Here is a 22,653-nt window from a genome sequence, read left to right as displayed (position 1 = left end):
AGTCTCAAACCACTTGTCAAAACGTGATGTTAGAAGAGTTGTTGCTAGGCAATTAAAAGATGATGTCCTACATCTTCATTTGTTCCCTGATAGCAAGAAGCTATTTAATAACTGGTGATTATGGAAGAATCCATCTCATCCCTAGAACAAATGGGTATTATAGCTCTGGATAAGTATTCTCAGAGGTGAATCTCTGTTTGGAGGTGTGTGGGGAGTTATTTCCCAAAACTGAAAAACAGTTCTAAATAACAGTGATAAAGATTGAGTAATGAGAAGTAGAATTCATATAGTCTGGCAGCTAATGTTCCTGATTAACATGCATATTACTCCCAAGTGTGTCTCTGAATTGGCAAGCACAACATAGCTTAATTACTTTGAGTATTTTGAAATGGGGCAGGATTATTAATGATGGAAAGTAACTAGTCTGGGAAAATAGGAGCTAATCTTATTCTGAGTTATTGCTTTCAGGTTTTTCTGTACTCATTAAAAAAAAAAGGCAAATATTCTCCCCCTAGTCTGCATGAAATGTTCGTCAGAACTGCACAGGTCTGAACATTGCTTCAGGTGAGAGCAGGATAAGACTAGACCTGGGTGTATGGAAGAGGATTTACATGATCATCAGGATGTCTCCAATTTTGTCATAAAGTATAATATTCAAGTAGTCTATACTGGTGAAGAATTTAGTTTAATTTTTTTGTCAAATACGCTTGTAATATTTGTAAATGCTTGTAAGCATTTACAGCAGTTATGTGAGTTTGATTTCCCAAGGTCCCCAGAAACTTGCAGAATTTCAATGTGATCTGTTACTGTGTTGTTTCTAGGGGGCTTGCAGTAATTCATTTTGTACAGTTCTGTGCATTGGTAATGTGAACATTTGGGAAGACTAGAATCTCTTGTATTAAAAATGAATCAGAAGAACAGAGAAAGGGAAGAAACCTGTTAAAAGCGCATGGTGTTCTAAGAATAAGGTTTGCATTAGAGCAAGACTCTGGTTATTAAGCAGCAAGGTATATTCTGTATCTTAAAATAGCATTAACTTGAAGCATTTAGAAAAAATCTTGCAATTAAATTAAAAAGGAGCTGAAATAGTTTTTCCTCTGTATTATCTGCCATTGATACATATTGTGCTCATATTGCAGACTATTCATTTTTATAAACATTTTTTGAAAACACATTTAGATTAAAAAAAATTATTATGCCCTTACATCTCCTAAAGCTATGCTTGTTCTTGATAAAAAGCCAAATTTTAAAGTATGCTATTCTGAATAATTTAAAATCTCAGAAATAACCATTTTATTTGGAAATCTCATTGTTTCAATGCTCTGTATTTCACTTTGATTTTTAGGTGAGTATTGCTGTGCAGCGTTATCACTGTTTTTTAGAAATATTCTTTAGTGACTTGAACTCTGAACAAGAGATTGATAAAGATATGTGATGACACTTGGTTACTAAATCTTAAAGTTGTTGTTTTATGTGTGCTTTCACCGAAGTGAGCATTACCAGGTCCTGCAGCTTGCTATGCAGCCTCTGTTCGCCCTATGGAAAGTAACTGCGCTAGTTTTAGTCAAAATGGCACAAATCTATTTGGTAACAATAGCTGAGGGCAAAGTGGAGATTACGCTTGAAAACTGTCAAGAAGCAGGTTCTGCATGTTGCCAAAGACAAAGCATATGAATGTAGTCCTTGCGTTGGCATTGATTAGACAGGAGTCGAGCCCTGTTTCAAAGGTGAGGAACCAAGTACAATAAACTGTGCAGTTTCCAGAACCCACAGATTGTGTGGCTGTACCAGTGTGGCTTTGTGTTTATGCTGATGGAGGAGGAGCATGTGAACATAAAAGCATTTCTACATAACTATAAATTTACAGAAACATAAATGCATTTTTACAGACATAGAGGTCAATGTTTAGGAGGCTTACATAATTTCATTACAATACCAGGACTGTCATGTAGCTGACTTTTGTCATTGCTGTGCATGACTGTATGAACTATTGTGGCACTGTGGAGTTGGGCAGCCTTGCTGCTTAGGAATTCAACTATCAGTGTGACCAAGAACATAGGTACTCACAATTTCAGTTACTCAGGGTTAGTAGGGTTTATATTTTACAGGCCTCTCATCACTGTTTACTTTCTTCCACCACCTGCATGGAAAAAAATACAGGTGTGATTATGATTTTTCAGGTGGAAATACAGTTCTTCCGTTGTTTCGTGATGTAATATAGATTTCTGTATGTAATGCTTTTGTGAGCTAATGCTATTTCCACTCTGCTATAAACCTTGAAGATCTTTTAGAAAATTGAAATAATAACTAACTCAGAGCAATACTCAAAACCCATAATAATAAATGTCAGAGTTATCTCCTCTGCTGTACTCTTGAGTAATCTGAACACAAAAAGATAATTAAATATGCCAATGCAAAGAAATAGATTGTCAAAAATTAGTTTTATAAGACTTCATGTTAGAAAGCTAGTAAAAAAAAAACCTGGAAAACTTTCTTACGCTGTTTTGCTTGGTCCTGTGTATTGATCCAATGTCCCATATAATTGTAAGGAACTGAGGTCACACAGATGAAGAGATGGGTTAAGCATACAAGCGTGAACTGAGCACTCATCCGTTTCTGTCCCACTATGCTACAGACTTAGTTTCTGTCTTTAGACAAGTCTCTTGATTTCTGTAGTTTAGAACAGTGTGGTATGCTAAAACTGCTGTCTCTATCTAAATTTGTGTTGGCTATCAATGCAGTGGTAATGGGATTGCACAAGGTATGTAGAGTGCTGAAGAATTTAGCACTTTGTGTTTTCTTCTCTGTAAAATGGGGTTTTACAAAAGTGTCTGTGAGAATTAGGCTGTAAATCCATGGTATTAGCTATAATTAACTTGAAGAAGTGGTGTGATGGGGTAAGTAGGACAATGGGCCGCAGGCTGAAGACCTGATGCTCCTTGACGCTCTCACCTATAATGCTCTCTGATAAATCTTCTTGCCTCTTCTGTGCCTTAGATTTTCTGTTGTAAAATAGTCACTCGGTGAAAGCACTGTGGTATAAGTATCATTATTATTCAAGTAGAAAACTAAATAGCAGCTTCAACTGAACATGTAGCAATTGCTTTAACTTTTTTTTCCTATAATTTGTCACTCTGGAAATAAGTTTTTTATAACTGAAATTTTCTCTTCTTAGGAATATGTTATCTGTGTGCTCATTCATGCTGAACTAGTGTAGTTGTAGAATAGCTGTTCAACAATATATACATTAGAAGTAGACTCTTAAATATATACATAAACTTGAGAACTCTGCAGCTGGACTAAATATGTGTAGCTTTTTCACCAAGTTTTTTTAGTTTGTGTGTTCAGAGTTTTAACTGGTTGTGTGTGTGTATACGTATGCATTGGTTTTGCAGGTCTAGTAACTCGTGTTGAGGTAGAAGAGCAATTATCAGCTTATTCTGATATTTAGATTTTGAAAATCTTTAAGATTGTAAAGACATCTGGACTTTTCCAATATCTGTAGGATAATGTTTAAATTTTGGGAAAAAAAATCCGCACCTGTAAGGTATTCGTTGTCTTTCTCACGGCATCAAGAAATGACTAGCAGTCCTATTTAAGGGTAAATTTTTCAAGAGGAAAACTTACACTTGAAAAGCACAATCTCCTTTTCTTCAAATAACATCAAATCACGGATTCTCAAAAATCTTCTTTAAAGAGTTCTGTGACATGTAATAATGGGTTTTCTAGGAAAGATGTTTAGAGATATTACAGGGAAACAATTTTAGACTGAAACTATTAGAAATCTATGAAGAATTGTGATTTAAATCCTTTTGTATTTTACAGTTGTATTACAGATGTGGTAATGGAGCAGGGAAACTCAAAAGTGTAAGCACTAATGTAATGCATCTTCCTCTACTGGGATTGCAACAGTTACACTGAAATGTGCATGATTTTAATTTTAGATTTAATGCCATTAGGACAGCTGGATCACCCTGCCTTAATGCATTTGACTTGCTAATTATAATTTGTGTTTTATAGAAGGTTTGGTCTTTCTCAGTCTGCAAGGTCATTTCAATGCTTACAAATTGAAAGCAAATAAACAGCTTGTTTATTGCTTAAAAGAAAGTCAGGTGTCTCTCCATGGAAACCAGCCTTCATAGAAATCCTGTGAACACCAGAAGAGTTTTCTTTTACTGCTTACCAGTAAATGAGAAGTAGAACTGCACACTCTGCAGGTCTTTATGCAAATGCTGCTGCTTGTTTATCCCCCTCCCCCAAATTATTGATTTATGTTCTGGCTGACAATTAAGTGGTAAATAGGGATTTAGTTTAAATACTTATTACGCACTGATAGAGTAGGAAGCTACATGTAAATCTTATTTAATTGTTCCAAGACTTACTAACTCTTTAGAACCTTAAATCATAACCATAAACTGTAGTGTTGCCTCATGTTGTCATTAGCCACTAAAAAACAGTCAGATAAACCTATGAAACACTTCTGCTTTTTTATTAGAGTAGTGTGAGCACATTGTTAAATAAATCATTGAAACGACTTTGAAACTTGATTATTTGAGTTATATAACACTACCTGTACTGTTTAACAGTGTTTAGAATAAATGCATTTACCTCTTAAATGGGGTATTGATTATTTTTTGTTTATTGGTGGTGAATGATCCCTGTTTTTGTAGGCTTGTGCTGAGCTCAGTTAGACACCTACTGCCTTTGCCATGAAAGCAACGCAGTTGCCAGTATGTTGAAGCACATTCAGTGCATGTTGGATATACATACCTGCTGTGAATTACGTAAGTTTCTGCCATAGTGAGTGTGCAGAGGATAGGAATGTGTTGCTGTGTAAGTGGTGTTCTGCAGAGTGCAGCTTGGACAGTTTTTCAGCCAGGTAACTCTGGAACTAGTGGAAACAATTACTGCTGATTTGAAGGTCTAGGATCAGAAGCCTAATTGTGGATTGTGGAAATAGTGTCGTCCCTGCTTCAGAAAGACCCACAGAACCTTTTGCTTGCTGCTTTGTTAGATTGCTACTGCGTTTTATTTGAGCATAGTTTAAGGATCAGTGATTTCATGGATGCCCCCCACCTTCTGCTTGTTTTGTTAGGAACAAGCTCTGAACTCTATTATTAGTGATTCTCTTTCCATAAGTGGCACAGCATCCATTTTGTTGCTTTTTTTTTTTACTAAAGTTTTCAACTCTCCTGTCATGCTGTTCCTAAGGAGATTAATGTTGTATTTGCTGTGATTTAAAAGAGGTTGTCTATGGCTACACTTCAGTCAGTTATGGTTAGTTTTGAAGTGGTCTTTGCAGCTTAAATTCTTCCTTAACATAGATCTTAACTAGAAAGAACGCAACTGTAATTTATTAACATATGGGCTTGAAGAACTGTAAAACAACTACTCTTAATGTGTTATCTGATTCAATGCATTGGTGTGTTGCAGCATTGTTGCTGCAAAGAGCTACTTGTGAAATTTCAAGTGTGGTTCTTCCTTAGGTCATACGGAAGGCTAACTATAAAAAGGTAGTTGAGGAACTGAAAAAGCTAGTGAGGAACTAGAGTTTTAGACTGATCTTTTTCCCACATCCCCTTGAAAACCTGCTGCTGCTGCTCGTGTTGTATTTGGTCTGAACTTCTGTTGCAAAAATTCATCAATCTTCTAATTCGACAAAGTATCGAGGGAATAGTTACTGGGGTTTGGCCATCTTCTGCTCAAGATTCACTGAATAACTTCACAGCAGAACCTTCACGATGGGCTTAGCGCTTCTGCTTTATCAATATGTTTCTTTTGAGTTGTGATACACTTGATACTATGACTGTTAGCAAGCCCTTAACTTCAAAATTCATTAGAAAGCTGTTGGCAATAGTAAGGTCAGTTTCTACAATTAGTAAATATAAATAATTTATTTATTATAAATAATAAATACTAATGAGGCTGAGAATGGACAACATTCTTCAGTGAAAATGGTCTGGAGTCTCCTCTGCCTGCCACAGGTGGGAAAGCCTGTCTTTGTGGTGAGGTGATAAAAGGTGTGGATGAGGTACTGTAGAAAAAAAATATATTGAAAGAAAAAAGATTTATGAGAGATTAAGGAAGGGAGGAAGAAAGAAGAGATGAATGGAAAAAAAAAAACAACACACACTTCTCTATATTGGGGGGCTGTGATTGAAGAAACTGTAAGGTGAGAGTAAAGTTAGTAAAACTTTGTCATATTTACGTATATAAGTAGTAGTTTTCAGTAGAGCAATGCGTGGAAATGTACACAGATATATATTTACACTGGCTACCAGAGCTTCTGGTAAAATACAAGCGATGTTTAATGCTGCAGAAGTTCCACACCACTGCCCATGAGAGATTGGAGTGACCCAGTGCTTGTTGAGCACTGCTGCAGGGCTCCTGAAGCAGCATTTCTAAAATCCTTCCTGACCAGCATTGAGAGGAAAGGGAAAGGTGTTTGTTCCGTGCCATTGCTCTGGTCTTGTGTGTGGTGTTTTGTGTGTGTGTGGTTTTGGTTTGGTTGTTGTTGGTTGTTATTTTTAGGGGTTTTTTAATCACAACTGGTAGCTGCATCTGAAGAGTATTCACTCTCCGCCAAAGTATATAATCAGCTTTAAAACAATCACGTACCAGCGAAGACAGGAAACTTGTGTTTCTAATTAAAAATGTCCTCATTCAAAATGCTGTTGCTTTAAATGGAATTTTACTAGTTCACACATTTCACAGAAAAAAAAAAAAAAGAGTGGTTTGGAATTTGCACTGAGAGTTATTCAGAAGCTGAAATGCCTCTTGTAAGAGACTGCATCACCAAGAGCATTTGTGCCACAAAGCTGGGTCAAGACTTCGGCTGAACAACTGTTCTTTGCCACAATCTGATTTTCACTCTTGTATATGATATGCAGTCTTGTTTAACTTTTGTGATGCTATGGATGTAAGGCAAAAGTTGAAAATACCTTTCATAGCTTCATAATAATATGATTATCAATTATGTAAGGTGATACATAATAAATATCTTCCTCAGATGGTTGTTCAAATCACTTTCTTCTAACTGTGTTCTGCAGTGCTGGTTTTGCATTTTCCCATAAGGACATATTATTTTTACTGAGAATTACACAGCAGCTTGATGTTACCATGTGAATTGTGTGACTCTAGTTATTTTCTGTGTATTTCTTTTTGTCGTTTGTAGGTATATCCAGATGAGTCTCATCCTAGGTTTGTCTCCTCAAATGGTGTTCCTGGCTGTACTAGCTTTCCCCTTAGGGTGACTTACTAAACTGTAAAGATGCTTTTCAATACATTTATACTTCATTAACCTGTTGGCACACTTGATCCTGTGGTATTTTGCATTGTGTCTTGGTTTTGAGGTGATTTGCAACTTTTCTTGACAAAGTAGACCAGTATTTGCTAGTGTGAACAACCTCACAGAGCTGCTGGTGGCAGTTCTTGCTTATATTGACAAGTGTTGTGATGGTGGAAGCTTACTAATTTCCAGAGGAATGTTGACATTTATTAGCTGTTTGGATTTTGACTTTTAGATACTGTTTCTCAAAAACAGTAGCAAGATTTGCTTGCATCAGTTTTGGAATAAACACAGTTAAGATACTGCAAGAAAGATTTTGTTTCATTTTATTTTGAAGTAAGAATAAGCTCGTCATTCTTTGAGGTTTTTAAGCTATTAAAGGCTGCCTCAGACATCCCCCACCAAAAAATTGCTAATGTAGAAGTGTTTGCTGCAGAAATATTACTGCATGCTTGTTTTTCTTTATTTCTGCTTTTCTCAGAGCTCCTGCTTTGGATGCTTGTTTTGCTTTTTTGGAGCTTTTAGGGGTGGAAGTTGGGGCGGGGGGTTGGGGGGGCGGATTTCTGGGAGCATTGTGATATTGGAGGAATGTGGGGAATGGCTTGAGTAAGGCTTCCTGGTGTGTGTCTCAATTCCAAAAATCTTTGATCTAACCTGGTGCTGCCACTCCGGTACCATAGATAATGCAGTCGTTTGGGGTAATGCCATGACAGCAAAGCTCTTAAAACAGTTGCCAGAAGATCTGCTGCAGAGCTTTAGAAAGCAAAGACTCAGAAATAGGTCAAGAGCAAAGCTCCACTGGAACTGTAATAAGCATAGCTTGCTCTGGCTAAGAGTGAAATTTTCCAGTTATCTTATCTTACAATTGTGAGAGTCTGTCTTACTTGTGCATTTTCAAGTGTGTGTTCTTTGTTATTTTGTCTTGAAACCTCATATCCGGTTTAATTTGCTGTTTTTCTTTCACTGTTCTAGATTGCCAGGCCCCAGTGACTTTTTCTTCTGTTCTATATGCTCACTCATTTCTCTTCATCCATTAAACTGAATTTTCATCTTTCCCTTTGGAATTCCTGCACCAATGGGATGTAGGATTGCTTCAGGAGCAAAAGATCAACAAAATCACTTGAGGAAATGCATTTTGTTTCTCTGAGTCATGCTTCCCCAGTGTTAGTTTTCTATCTGAAACAGCATTTCTGTTCTGCTGTTCAGCTGAGGCAGATAGTTTAGGTATCTTTGGAGCACACTTTAAATCTCTTGCCACATGCAAACATCTAAATACTAATTTTTGTTTTAATTCTTGCTTCTATAAGTTATTTCTAGTCCTGGCTTCCTGAAGCTGTGTTTTGTGTTGCTTGGAAAACTTCTCTGCTTTTATTGGTGCTACAGATTATACCACTGTGGTAATGATTATGTTTGATGTAGCCTTCATGCTGTGTAATGGTAGCATGTATAGATATATAATTGCTTATGCTGATTGCTGGTACCATGGTAACTACAGTAAAAGTATTTGAGGATGGAAGTCTGAGCATATTGTATCAATGTAGAAGCTGGGCAAGCATACTGGTAAAGGTAGAGATCAAGGGCGGTCGGAGTCCAAGGGAGGATCAGGAATACCGACCATGCAGAAGAAATGACTGTGGACATGAGGGTGATTTATATTCTGATTTCTAAATAACAGATATATTCTACACAAATGCTTACAAAGTGTCTGTGTGCATATAGCTGATTCTCTTGTATTGCTCAGTTGTTCACTGCATCTGTTCATTTCTTCTGGATTAATGGTCATAAATGGGAGGAGAGGGATTCCTAGTGGGAAACAAGCAGATGGGCTTTAACCAAGCCAAAATTAGACTTAATTTTGCTGGTGAAACTTGTGTAAGATCAATGTACTGAGGACAACTGAGTATCCCTGAAAAATTTTGAAATGCATAAACCTGAAATTCAGATGGGGGGATGTGAAATGTACCTTTGTTTTGAAGGTCTGTAAATAAATCCTAATAACAGAATGCAAGGTTTTGTAATTGTCTTTTAAAATTTCTTTTAATCTGAGCATTTTACTTTTTGCCATTGTGAAGCTTTCCTACAGTTGGAGAAAAAAGAAAAAAAACTAACCATCGATCAGCCATCTAAAGGAACAAGAAAAAATTATTCTTTCACTAATGAAGAAGTAAGACAGATTGATCGGGAAAACCAAAGGTTGCTAAAAGAACTGTCCAGACAGTCTGCAAAGCCGAGGAGTACCACTGCATTGAAGAAGTCAGCTGTACCGCCTCCTAAATTGTACCACACTGCCCTCAACAGGCAAAAAGAGCAGCAAAGAATTGAAAGAGAAAACCTGGTAAGTTTTGAGAACTGATTTGGATCAGTAAATTGAGAAGGACTGTGTTGTCAGATGAAGTACTGATAAAAACTTACAAAACTGGTAAGGCAGCACTTGGAGCTTTACTGCAGTAAGTCTGCAATGCATTTCCTTTACTGTGCTATTTGCATAATGGTTTGTGGGTTGTGGGGGGGAATAATTTTTTTTTTCAGATGAAAATAGGTTTTACTTTCTGTGAGTTTACTTTAGTATCATTCAGTGTAAGAGGAACAGCCATTGTTGTTAGACCGCTATCCAAAGTTATGAGCACTTTAACTCTATTAATCCTGCTTCACACAATACTAGTCTCAAGAACAGGTTTGCAAAAAAATACAGCAATCAGTATGATAGCATCAAACCCATTATATTTGAAATACAGAGGATACAATGTGAATATCAGTTTTGGTTTTTGACCCATTTTATAGTTATCCATCTCTTTCAATATTTGTAGCACTCTGCTTGTCACAGTGTTTGAATGTAACGGCAATGGCAATAACTTTAGTAGAAAACAGAAATTCAGACTCATTTATAATGATATTGATAGAGTTGTCACATAAAAAAATAATCCTGGTTTGAATAAGATTTTTAGTGATTGAATTATAATACATATAATGACATTTTCGTATATTCTAATTGTTCATTAGTGTGTTTGAAAATGAGATCAAATGTAGTTAAAATATTTCAAAAATTTATAGTGGAAGTAATTTATTCACCTTTTTTCTTCTAAGTAAGCATGGGTTGCCATTTGCTTTTATACAGATAGATATAGATTTGATGTGTAGGAAGTCTAAGGGACCTATTCAGGAAAATCTGTTGGCTTTTAGATCTTCCAGCTCTCAGACATTCTGATTGTTAACTTTATGAAGTAGGAACCATTCTCCCCAGCTTCACTAAACTGCAGTTAACTAAAAGAACGTTCTACTTCACACACTGAAAGAATTTGGCATACATACTTGTTATGCTTGTGTGATACTTCTCATTGTTTAGGGAAGAAATGTTTTTAGGCTTTGGTGGTTTTAGGTTGGTAGCAGGGCTTTCTTCATGTGTTGTGGGTTTTGTTGTTGTTTCTTGTTTATTTAAAACGTTGAAAGTGGGACTTGCACTTCCATGTGGACGTTGATAATAGGAGTGTATTCTTAGGCTGTGGGGAAGAAGTGCTGTGTCACAGTCACATCCAATCTAATAGTAATATGCTGTTCTACATAGAACAATAGACAATTACTGTAATATTAATGTGTATGATATTTTACAATACACTTGTTTACTCAAAGCCACAAACCTTGTCTCTTTTGATATATTGCAATATTTTGTCTAAGAATGCCTTGCCTTTGCAAGTTTTGAATCAAAAATTCAGCAAACCTAAACACATATAGTCATTTCACACATTGCTGGTTTAGTACATGTTAGAGATAAATGGTGGTTGCTTGCAGTCTGAGTAATAATATCCTTCATTTCCTTATTAATTTATGCTTTAGTTGTTGTCATCAGCAACATGAGTAGATGTGTTTGACATTAGAATAATTTCTTACCACTTATGTTAGCACATCATGCTATTTTAGGCTATAAAAACATTTGATTTATTCTTTTCCCCAAATTCAGGATGATATATTCTGCTCCTCTTTCAGAGGAGTGATTCATCAGTACAGGTCTTACATTTTGTTTAACATTTCTATCATTTTTGAGCAATTCTGTTTACTTTTCTATTCTGTTTGAAGTGTTTGTGCACCTAGAATTGTAACATTGATTTTTCTAGCACTTCCTTTTGGGATTACAAGTATGACATGCGTTTCTCTGAGACTGTAAATGAAAGAGCTGACCTACCCTGCCCATTGATGAGGGTTTTTTGTTTTATACAGCTAAAAGTATGTGCTTTATGAACTTTGTTTTCTTCTGGTCAGCAGCTTTATTTACCATTGTAGATTGAGGAGCTGGAATTCCATGGAGCTTCCTTATCAGTCTTTCTTCTGTTACTTGGCAGGAGTTTTTTTCTTATATAAGGCCTGAGGTACTGCGTGCAGGATGTGCTGCTTGATACACTTTTGCGAAATCTTTGTTGGAGAAGGATGCAGGGTTTTATAAATAAATCAATAATACAAATCTACAATAGCAGCCTGTGCAGGAGGTCAAAGAAATTTGATGCAGAGATTTTTTTTTTTTTTTTTTCCCATTGGATTATAGCTTTTATAATTTCTTGTTCTGAAGTTCACACCTTGTCTAGGGAAAACTTTCACTTGTTCTGCTAGAACATTCTTGGAGTAATGTCTGTATTTACTGTTATCAGAAAGCTAAATTTCTGGTGTGGTCATGTGGCACTGAAGGTGAAGCAGGGCAAGTAATTAAAATATTAGGAGACTAAAGAAGAATTAAGCACTTTGGTGCTCTCCAGCTTTGTGAGAGAGTGCAAGGAAGTACAGGGAATATCTCTTTCTCTCACAGACTACAAAGAGCCGTGATGGAATAAAATGGTGCATTGCTCCGAAGAACAGTAGTTATAAGATAGCAATTAGCAATTCATGGAAGAAGTACAATTAGCAAAATGTGTCGCTGTTTAAATCGCTGTAAGAATTTGCTGCTTTTGACCGTGACATGTGGAACTCATGTTTGATTGCTTATCTGAGCCAGCAAGAGCAGAGTGTGTCTCTTGCCAATAGAGGATGCTGCTGATTCAGAAAACATTCTGTCCTTGTGTCTGAAGATACTTCCAGCCCCATCTCCTCTCCAGTGGAAAGGAACATAAGTGTGACTGATCTGTTACTTTTTTCCCATGTCTGCATGTATGTGTCTCTATGTTGAAATATTAATCATTATTTCTGCCAGTATAAGGTACCCAACTTTATAGACTGGACACTATACACTGTTTAATGCTTTATTGTACAATGCAAAAATCTATACGGGTACATACAGGTAATTATTTGGGGACCCTGAAATACAGATTTGCAGCCAGTACACTATTTTTTAGTCATTTCCTCTAAACTTAGAAATAGTTCATATCTGTTCGTTGGGATTTGGGTGGGTGGGTGTTTGTATTTTTTCGGGATTTGTTTGGTTATTTTTTGTTTGGTTGGTTTTGTTTTGTTTTTTGTTTGGTTGGTTTTTTTTTTCCTTGTCATTTTTTCTTAATTGACTAGGATTTAGGTGTTAGATGACCTTAGTGAGCTAAGCTGTTGTGTTCAGCCAAGTTCCTAGGGAGTAAGTGACCTTTTGAGTTCACACTGGAAGTACACTGGAAGATCTGAGCAGGTCTAGGAGGGCAGCTATCAAACCTTAGATCGAAGGGGATGAGGATATTCTCCTTTTCTGTGGATATTTGGTCTTTCTATGCATCCCGGTGTGTTCTTCCTACCCCTTCCTCTTATGACTCACAGCACATTGTGGTTCATTCCCCCACCTCATACTCCTTCAAGATGTACCCTAAGCCCCAACAGATCCAACTCTGGTCCCAGTTCCAGTATAGTCACCCTCCCACACAAATTTTAAAAATCACTTTGTTTCTCTGCAAAGGCTGTCTTTTTCTTTTTACCTGCTTGGTTCCCATAGATGTGTGTGCTGCAGATGTCATTAATGCTTCTCCTCACTGCTTGCTCTGGTCATCGTGGCCTCTAGCAGCACAGAGATCCTTCAGCCAAACTGGTTCCCTTCTCTTGCAGTCTGGGCTCCCTTTGTTTTGCTGGAAAACCCTAACCTCCTTGAGAAATGAGAGTACTGATTAGTGTATATTCATTTGTCTCCTCTTGATTTAATGGTGCTGATGGGCTGTGGTAATTGGATGGGGAGAAAAGGGCAAGGGAGGGATAATGCCTCCAGCCATCCCCCTAATGGGCTGCCATCACATACAAAGAATGGACCTTACCTGGAGCTGCAGCCTTCAGCCCTGGGCTGCACCGCACCTGCCCTGCCATCCCTTTGTGCTGCAACCAGGGGGAGAACTTCTAGGCACAGAAAGGAACAGGATGGGGAAGGCACTAGTCCATCAGGGCTGTGCCTGGGCACCTGGTACTTTCCTTCCTCAGTGTCTTGCACTCTGCTTTTCCTTTGCCTTCCCTTGTCCTGTCCCCAAGGACCACCCCCAAGTCTGAAAGCATCAGTCCTCAGCTGCTGCATACTTAAATGGTTGTAGAAAGGATGCCAAGGTTGTTTGGCCTTACTGGTCTTGGTCTGGAGGAAAAAGCTGTAGGGAATGCAGCTGTGAAAGAGAATGTAGTCTTCTGGGTCATCTTAGCTCAGAAATGTTCATGTTGTGTTGATAGCTCCTTAGAAACAAAAACACACAGTTTTATAAGATACTTTCACTTACTGGGTTCAAAGTCATTGTATACCAAGGCTAAAAACAAAGTATTGGTAGTTCCTGAGATTACAAAGTGCAGTGCAAAAAATAAAGGTTTCCATGGTCTTTTCATCAGGGGAAGCTGTCAGGATGTGGGACTGGCACACAGATGTGCCTGGCTTAGAATATAATATACTGCAGTACAGTGCAAATATAGTGCAATTCTGTGATCATAGTATGTAGGATATATAGGCCCTTTGTGGTCAGATTTTTTGTGGTCTGCTGATTCCTGACTCAGACTCAAGATTCCTGAACACTGCTGTGGTAATGATAATAAAGATTGACTAATTGGCAGGTTTAAGGAAAGTTATGTTTATTTTGCACACTGCTCAATTTGGGGGGGGGATTGTTTTTTTGTTTTCATTTTTGTAATCTTAGTGTGCTTTCTTTGTGATAATGCCAGCCGCACGTAAACTTGATAGCTGTTCAGTTAAAAAGACTTCTCTGTAGATTCAAGAACTTAAATTAGAATTTGTCAGGTTAGAGCTAATTAATGCAACTGGCAGTTCAAGAAAATTACAAATACTTGTACTGCTAAGAAGCGAAAGCTGTCCTTGAATGCACTGTTATCTTCTTTCCCCTCCCCCACCTGGACTCTGCAAAGGGACAGTGTGGTCACTAACATCAGTGACATTAGAGGAGGCATAATATAAATAAATTTGAACAGCTGTCAAGGCACACTAGTCAGCTGGTTAGGATTCAAAGGAGGTGAAACTGAAGCCTTAGTGCATTTAAAAGGCGAAGTAAAACAAGAAAAGTAAAGTTGTTTTACCTTCTCTCTGAACTCAATTTAGGAGTGCTGCATTTTCAGTGTTGGTTATTTTTTTTTCTTTCCTTTCCAACATAACTGCAGAAAAGTGTGTACTGATTCTTTTTTCTCCTTCCTTTTTTCTGACAGCATTAGAATTAGCTTTAGTAGTGTCCTGATATGCCTAAAGGTACATTAGCAGCATTTATCATGGCCCACTGTATAGCAGGGATCTTTTGATACAAGGTTGGGTTCCTTTGTTCTCCAGTTGTTGGCAATCTGAAATTTTCTTCTGTCATTGACAATATGTATTTTGGTGTCTTTATAGATGCTAATCTACATCCGGATGCCTAGATTTAGAAAATATTATCCTATTCTTAGAATGTAATCATGCAGGAATACTTTCTGTTTTTTCTTTCTTTTCTTATATTATTATTCTCTTATTGTGAACTCAGTGCTATAATATGTAAAAGAAGATGGAGGAAATAGAAGCCTTGGGAGGCTTTTGCCAAGCTGGGATGTCATCAATGATATGACAGAGCTCTGAGGACCTACAATGCAATTTAGAGCAGCTAATTACATTCCTGCCGTTAATGTCTGTTACTTTCTTTTTTCTTTTTTTTTAATTACTTAAATCCGAGGGAGAATATATATTTGGTTCTGAAGACTTGGATTATGTTCTATGGTCTGATTCTTTGGTCATTAAGATCAATGACAAAATTTCTACTTCCTTAGTGGTGCAGGATTAAGGCTCCAGAGATTTAGCACTTCAAAAGAACAAGGAAAGTGACAGTGTTCTTCAGTCCATCTCTCAAAAGAAGAACACAATGAAAGAATTAGTAGATTTATATGTATAACTGAAAAAGAACATTTGTTCAAGGTACTTGTACTGTTGTACAAGGTAGTTTGTTAGTTAAGGACTTCAAGATTGTAGGGTTGGTAATAAAAACATAAGAATTGGATTATTTCTGGATTACAGATGTAGTAGGTCAGGGCTGCCATTTCAATGTGTTGCTGAGTTCCTTTCTGTAATGCAGCAGCCTGATCTCCAAACTGCAAAATTCGCAACTGCTAATAGCGTGCAAGTTAGTGTGCCCTTGGTACACCAGAGGGCAAGGGAACTGCAGGAGCTGTTATCTCATTCACTAGAAGAGCTTTTCTTAGAACAGTTCTGCACCACAGAATCTGGATCTGCTCTTTGCTTTGCTCAGGGCTGTATCAAGTCCAGTGTTAACCTGTTCAAAAGGTAATGTTCTAGTACTGAGAGAGGCCTCTTTTCTTGCTTTAGTCATGGGGACTTGATACTTGTCAAAATACAGGCATAAAAGCAGAGAATCGTATTTAGGCTACAATAAAGTGGGCCTATGTAAATATTGTATGTTCAGAACCAAGCTTGAAATTACTGCATTGTTAAGGTATAAAAATAATGTGAGGCTGTTACAGTTGGAATGCGGACTTGAAACACGCTCGACTTTCATAAGGAAGTCACTTCTACAATGTACCCGATCCATTTGTGATTGAACTGAATGTATTAAGAGCTTCCATTTTTAACATTGAAGGTAAAAAAGTGATCTGTGCAAGTCTAAATGTGTGTGGTTGTGTTAAGAGATGCAGATGAAGTTGTGAGTAAAATGTTGGATGTAACATTTAGAGACAAGTCTACCATTTCATGTTCTGCAACTGGCTTTAGCGAAGAGCTATTTCTAGCTGAAGTCCTTCCTTTGACTTTTGCTTACTTAGGTATTTCCACTTGACGATGAACGGACTGGCACTTGATGCAAGCGCTTGTGACATATTGTGTCTGAGCCAAAATCACTTGTCCTTTCTCTCTTGTGCACTCTGTGCGGGTTTCTAGTGCCTATGCATAAACTACCAGGAGTTTGTAGATTCCTATTACAGCTAGACAATGACAACTGACATCCTCTGAATCCTATACTATTTCCCAAGTCACTTTTCTGCAATTTTTTTTATTCTTAAAAATAAATACATAAGTAAAAATCAATACCTAATTGAGAATGAGGAAGAATGTTTCGTACAAAGTGCAGTTTAATGGCTGTACAAACAGATTCTTGATTTCTACCATGTAACTATGCATCTAGACAATACATTCTTATTAACAGAGGTATTTTTAGTACTTTGGAGACTTGAGTAATCACAGTTTGCTTTGTCTTTCATTGGTAGGATGCATGTCATAACCCTGACCAGCAATGGTTGTGTCATTGCCAAATGTTTGTAGATGATCAAATGAATTGAAATTAGTTAGGAGAGGGAATGTATAGATCTATGCAAGGCAGGCACTGGGAGCAAGATATATTAAAAATGTGAAATTGTTAATTGGGAGTTGTATGTAGCTGAGTACTTTGAAATTTTTCCTGTCATCAGGTTCTCTATCTATAACAATTTCAACTAGAATTTCTGAAAATTACATTATGGATAAAGCAAATAGTGTCCAGAGAATATTTGTGCTTTCCTTTTTATGTTAATTCAGACAACTGAGGTCAGTAGTTCTCTCAGGGGATCCTGTTGAGCACTATGAAATGGTCTGTTTGCCAAGGAGAGATAAAAACAAACAAGCCCACAAACAAAAAACAAAAACCAAACAACAAACCAACCAAACAAAAAACCCCACACCAAACACAAACAACCGAATTTTCACCCTCCCAAAAATTTAGAAGAGAGGAATAACCAAAGGTAGGATTAGGAGAATGCAGTCCATGTTCCCACCACCTTTACTATTGCCAAACAGATGTGTTGTTTCAAGCTGCCAAAGTACAGAGAACTATGGGTTACTAAGGCTGTACTCAGCATAGAACTGATAATAGGTAAGGGATACTTACTATTTGTGTTGTATTATAGCACTGAGAAAAGAATTGAATGTGAGCAGAATAGCCTATGCTGGTCACCAGTGGAGCAGTTCATGTTGTACAATGCTAAAAATTTGGGGGGTTTTTGCAGGTCAAATAAAAACTGTGAATGTTTGTTTGTAGCTTCTTGTTCGTTCTTTCTCTTTCTTGATGATATTTTTATTTGATACTAAGGCTTTCCTGAAAAGACTGGAAGCAGTGAAACCAACAGCTGGTATGAGGCGTTCTGAACAATTGATGGACTATCAGCGCCAGATGAGTTACCTAAGTTCTTCACCATCTGTAAGAAGAGGAAAATCTGCTTTCAGCCAGATTAGTCCTTCAAGTAAGAACTTTGAAGCTGTAGATTCTTGCATTTTTTTGCATGTGTTTATATTTTAGAATTCAAAATTGTAAGGCACTTACTGCTAAGAATAACAAATAAGTTCCTTTCTCTGTCTTCCCTTGGTCATTTATCTCACAGAAATCATTGAAGTGATTTTTCTTATCATACCAGAAGTATTATGACCATATGAATCATTTACCATCCTAAATTTCTAATAAATTATCTTGTTAATCATGTTTTCCAAGAAGGTCAGACAAATCACTGTTATATAGAAATATTTCCAATTTTGTGAGTACCCTTTATTGAAAGGAGAAGAGAAGGAAAAGAAAAAACAACACACAAAACCACAAAAAAAGGTTCAAATTCTCATTCAGAAAATGTGAATATACTGATAGTAGCCTTATTACTCACACAATTTCTAAGAGAAACATTCGAAAGCGGGTCACGGGTCCCCATAGATCCAAATGTGTCAGGTTACAAAACCTCAGCAGTATGGCATAGTCTTCAGTTCTTTGTTCTGATTGTTTACAAACAACTCATAACATTTTGTGTTGTATTCAGCATATTGTGGTTGGGTTTATTTTTTATAGAAAACTATGGTAATGAGTGTTGCAGTAGTAAAATAGCATGAAATTTTCTGTTGTACTGAGCATAAGCATTCTTATTCCTCTTTTGTTGTGTGTGTGTGTGTGTGAACAGGAGGCACTTCAAGAGCATCTGCTGTACCAAGTACAATGAGCCAGAGGAATGAAAAACCTGTGTCTGATTCAGCCAGTGGGGCATTACAGAGACCTAAACCCACTAATGTTCGTGCTGCTTGGTTGTAAGTGTGTTCTTTGCTCTGTATTCTGAGATGATCCTCAGACTTCTGGTTTTAGTGCGTTTGTAAATTCTATGTGCAAAAGTATTTTCTGCATTATTCAGTGATTAAAATGCATTGCAGTTGATATAATTGCTTAGAAAATGGTTTTAAGTGAATGCTTCCACTTTCGTCAGTGTATTCCATGACAGGAAGAACTTATGAAAGAGAAGGAAGTATTTAAATGGACAAGGTAAATAGAAATTGATAATTATTATTTTATTCTCAAATTGTAACCGGAATTTGTATCCATAACATGGAAGGACAGAATTGCTAGGCTGTAAATGCAAGATATAAAGGAAATCTTTAAAATAATATTTTAAAATATTGCAGTATACTCATAAGCATATGGTTAATTCCTAGATCGTCCTTGCTTTTCATCCTGGTTCTAGGTGAGCCTTCTGAACTTTGTGGGTCATGTTGTTATGACTGAAAGAATCTGTATTTACAGCAGCACGAAGGGGTGAAAAGCAGATTGTTTATTGTGCATGGTTAGCTTGAATACTGAAGCTGCAGAAGATGCTGTTCTGCCACTCTCGCACTCCAGGTGTTGAACATTTGGTTTATATTCAAGGCTGTTTCTCTTCCAGATTTAAAAGAAATTTGGAAGTTGTATTGGGACCTTGTGTAGGAAAAAAGCATCAGAAGCTGTTTGAACAGCAGTAAAGACTGAAGCTGAACAAGAGTTTCAGATTGACTCTAAACAAGAGTAAGTTTTAGTTACTTCTCAGACTAGAGAATACTAAGCAAGGAAAATATTTCATGGCCCTGCTTCTGTAGATTCTTGCCTTTCTCAGTGGGCAAATATAAACTTGAGCTGCAGGAAACCTGAACATCAGATTTTGAGAGCAACTACTAACCAGTATTTTAAAAAAAAAAAGACAGTAGAAAACAGAACATCTTGTTATGTTTTTTAACCTGTTTCTTAATATCATGTTCATACCAAATGTGTGTTGTAGTGTCACATAAGCTTCAGTAACAACATCCATTTAGAAGGGGAACAAAATTTAATGGAATTGGTAATCACAAATAGTAGGTGATGTGTTTTATTTCTATACATAAAGGCAAACTTTGAGTGAGTTTATTTTGTAGGACTGTAGTCTTTATGAAGAGCATAAATTGTGATGCCAATATCCATGGATATTGCGGGAACCCTGCTTGCTTCCCCAGCTGCTTTTCAGGAGAGATATGGGAAATCTCTTTGTATTATGCATAAAGAAAAGTTATATTCAGTAATGCTGGGTCTTAGCCCTGTGAAAAGGGAAGTTTATTATTCTTTGCTCATGCTTGCATGAGGGCTTAGGCTTTCAGGTATTCTGCATTGTAACAAACTTTCTACTTGGTCCTGTGTGATAGTTTGGCAGAGCTTCTGCACCTGGTGACCTGCAGATCAAATTTCGCTGTTTGACGGTATTTGAACTTTTAACTTTGAGCAGCATTGTGGCAAACAGATTTTTGTTGCAATTATTTTTCATGGATAGGGACTGTAAGGGATTTTTTGCATAGTGCTGCTGTATTTATTTGTACTATTGTGCTAATTGAAGTTATTTACTATTTAAAGATTTTTGTCTTTGAATGTGAATATTTGGGTCACAGTTTAAATACTTTTGAATGTTCATATGATATTTTTTTCTGTGAAGGGATTAATGAAATTGATTTCTTTTAATTGTTTCATCTTATTTAACTTTGGTATGAAAGACTGTCAGTTTTCTATGTCATTTTTGTAAATCATAAGAAATAAAATATTTAACATTAATTGTTTGTCATTGCAGTGGCTTCTTTCAGAATTTAATAATTGGTATTAAAGTGCAAAGGAGAGGTCATGGGAGAAGCATTTTGTACTATATGTAGTGGAGGACAATGCAAAAAAATCAGTTTATTCATTAATACACTTTACCTGTTAGTGACTCTTTATTTTTTTTTTTTTTAATAAGCTGTGTTGACACGTCTTCATTAAGTTAGATAATCTCATCTAGGTGTTTATAGCAAGAAATCCTGTTTCTAATAAACTTGTTTTCTGTCTTTTTTGTAAGCTGCCACTTAATTGTTCTCTTCTACCTTTTTTTATTTAAAAAAAAACAACAACAAAAAAACCAAAACCCACAACCTTTCTCCAGAAGATTTCTTAGAAAGAGTGCAAGCTGCTTTGCTTCCTCCTTAAATTGACCTGCCACAGTGGTCTGATACACAGTTTCAGGTGGGGGCCAGTCTTCCTTTTGAAGTGACAGAATTACCAGTTTATGGGACAGTACTGGTGTATTGATCTCACTACTATGAGAAATGGAGTGTGATGCCTCTGTCATGTTTTTGCTCTAAGTGTTCCTGCCTCATTGTGGTCTTGATTTCTTCCAGGATAGGGTCCTGCTGTGTAGTCTTTCTACAATACTGAAGGTCTTACAGAAGGCCTCACATCATTGAGAAGAACGGGAGGCGATGATGCATCCCTGTCTGGGTAGGTGACATGTGAAGGGCATTTCCCAAGCAGACCACTGAATCCTTCAGAACTCAGTCTTAACTCTAGCGAACCAAAGAGACTCAAGCTAATTTGGAAGAATCACACAAGGCCATTCCTCATCTGATATGCATAGACTCTGCTGTGCCAGAACCTGTCTTCTGTCAGATTGCTTGCAGTCTTTACTGAAGATCCTGAGGTATCTCTTCTGTCATCCTGCCCCTCAGATGAGGGTTTGATTGTCATAAATCAAATGGCTGGCTGGATTTGTATGTCTTCCATGATGCTTGTAGACTTTACATTGGACTGTATTTTCCTGATTGTCATCTAAGGAGTTTCAAGATAAACCCCTGTAAAGAGCCTGAGACACTTCATTCTAGCAGATGACCAATAACATTTTTTTTTATCCCAGTGCTCTTCCTTGTTCTCTATGGTCAATAGACAAAAATAACTTGTGCCTTCCCGATGTGAGGAGCTCAGTGAGTCACATGGCAGATGAAAGCTAGTGGTTTTCCCTGGAGCACAGTCTGCACATCAGTGTGATGGAGGTGATCGCAGTGATTTATATCAAGACTTCTAGCTATGCAGTCGTGACTGTCATATGTAGGCAGTGATGAATACACAGTGACATATCAACAAGCCGAGTGGTGAGGGAGAAGAAAAGGCTCCTTTGGTACCGAAGTGGTAAAGCTTATGAACCAGGTATGTGGCGTATGTCTTTGTGGTGTTTACCTGTTCAAAGTTTTGAGCAAAGTAGTGGATGAAACATGTCACCTGATGAATGAGGAAATACAGAACTATAGAGCTGTATGTGGAGCCATCTTCCAGGACTGAAATTATGGTGAGGTCATCCTGTTTCATATATTGGCAGAGATTGCTAATGCCTGTGACACCCATCTGGTTTGTCTTCAGGATGTGTGGTTCTAATACCTTGCTCAGGAAAGCTGCTATATGTCTCCTGGTAACTCTCCTCCTGGCCAAGATAACACAGGATTTGGCAGCATTTATCCTTGTAGCTGTCACTTCTGGTTCCAGGACCACCTGTTATTCACTGCAGAGTCCTAAAATGCTGTTCTCCATGATTTTTGTTCTGGGCCCTGATTGTGTACAAAAAATGTAGTTCTCCTGACTGTATGTCAGTCTCCTGACTGTGATCTGAGCTTGGAACAAAAATGACAGGTCTCAGTTCTCTGCACACAGTGGCTCTTAAGCTAGAACATGCTATTGAGAGATTTTTCTGGTTTGAAGTGAGAGGGACTTCACAAGGGGAATGCAGGTGTCTGAGTTTTGCCACCTGGGGCATGCTGCTGCTTTCGCTGACATCCTTGGTTGGCTGGTGGGACTCCCCATCTCCAAGCTGAGATAATCCAATAACTGTAACTGAGGCATCCCTGCAGATGTACTGTTCTGTTTTTTTAATATCTTAGCAAATCTTTT

General features: G+C 37.3%; 1 protein-coding gene across 3 annotated transcripts in view; it reads left to right on the top strand.

Annotated features, from left to right (window-relative positions):
* The window catches only part of CFAP97 (cilia and flagella associated protein 97), a gene marked incomplete at its 5' end in the record, with an annotated part of 30,937 nt that extends 10,392 nt beyond the window's left edge, over window positions 1-20,545 (top strand). For all 3 annotated transcript variants that reach the window (XM_080344118.1, XM_080344119.1, XM_080344117.1), the window contains 3 exons: window positions 9,361-9,623; window positions 17,755-17,905; window positions 18,605-20,545. In XM_080344118.1, the coding sequence (XP_080200244.1) occupies window positions 9,361-9,623; window positions 17,755-17,905; window positions 18,605-18,732 (542 nt within the window). In that variant the 3' untranslated portion in view covers window positions 18,733-20,545. The remainder of the gene's footprint in view (window positions 1-9,360; window positions 9,624-17,754; window positions 17,906-18,604) is intronic.
* Window positions 20,546-22,653: the final 2,108 nt, after the last annotated feature.

The sequence above is a fragment of the Nesoenas mayeri genome (genome assembly GCF_963082525.1).
Source record: "Nesoenas mayeri genome assembly, chromosome: 4".
Taxonomy (NCBI): Eukaryota; Metazoa; Chordata; class Aves; order Columbiformes; family Columbidae; genus Nesoenas; species Nesoenas mayeri.
Note: the sequence above shows the minus strand (reverse complement) of the source record. Positions and strands in the feature narration are given on the sequence as shown.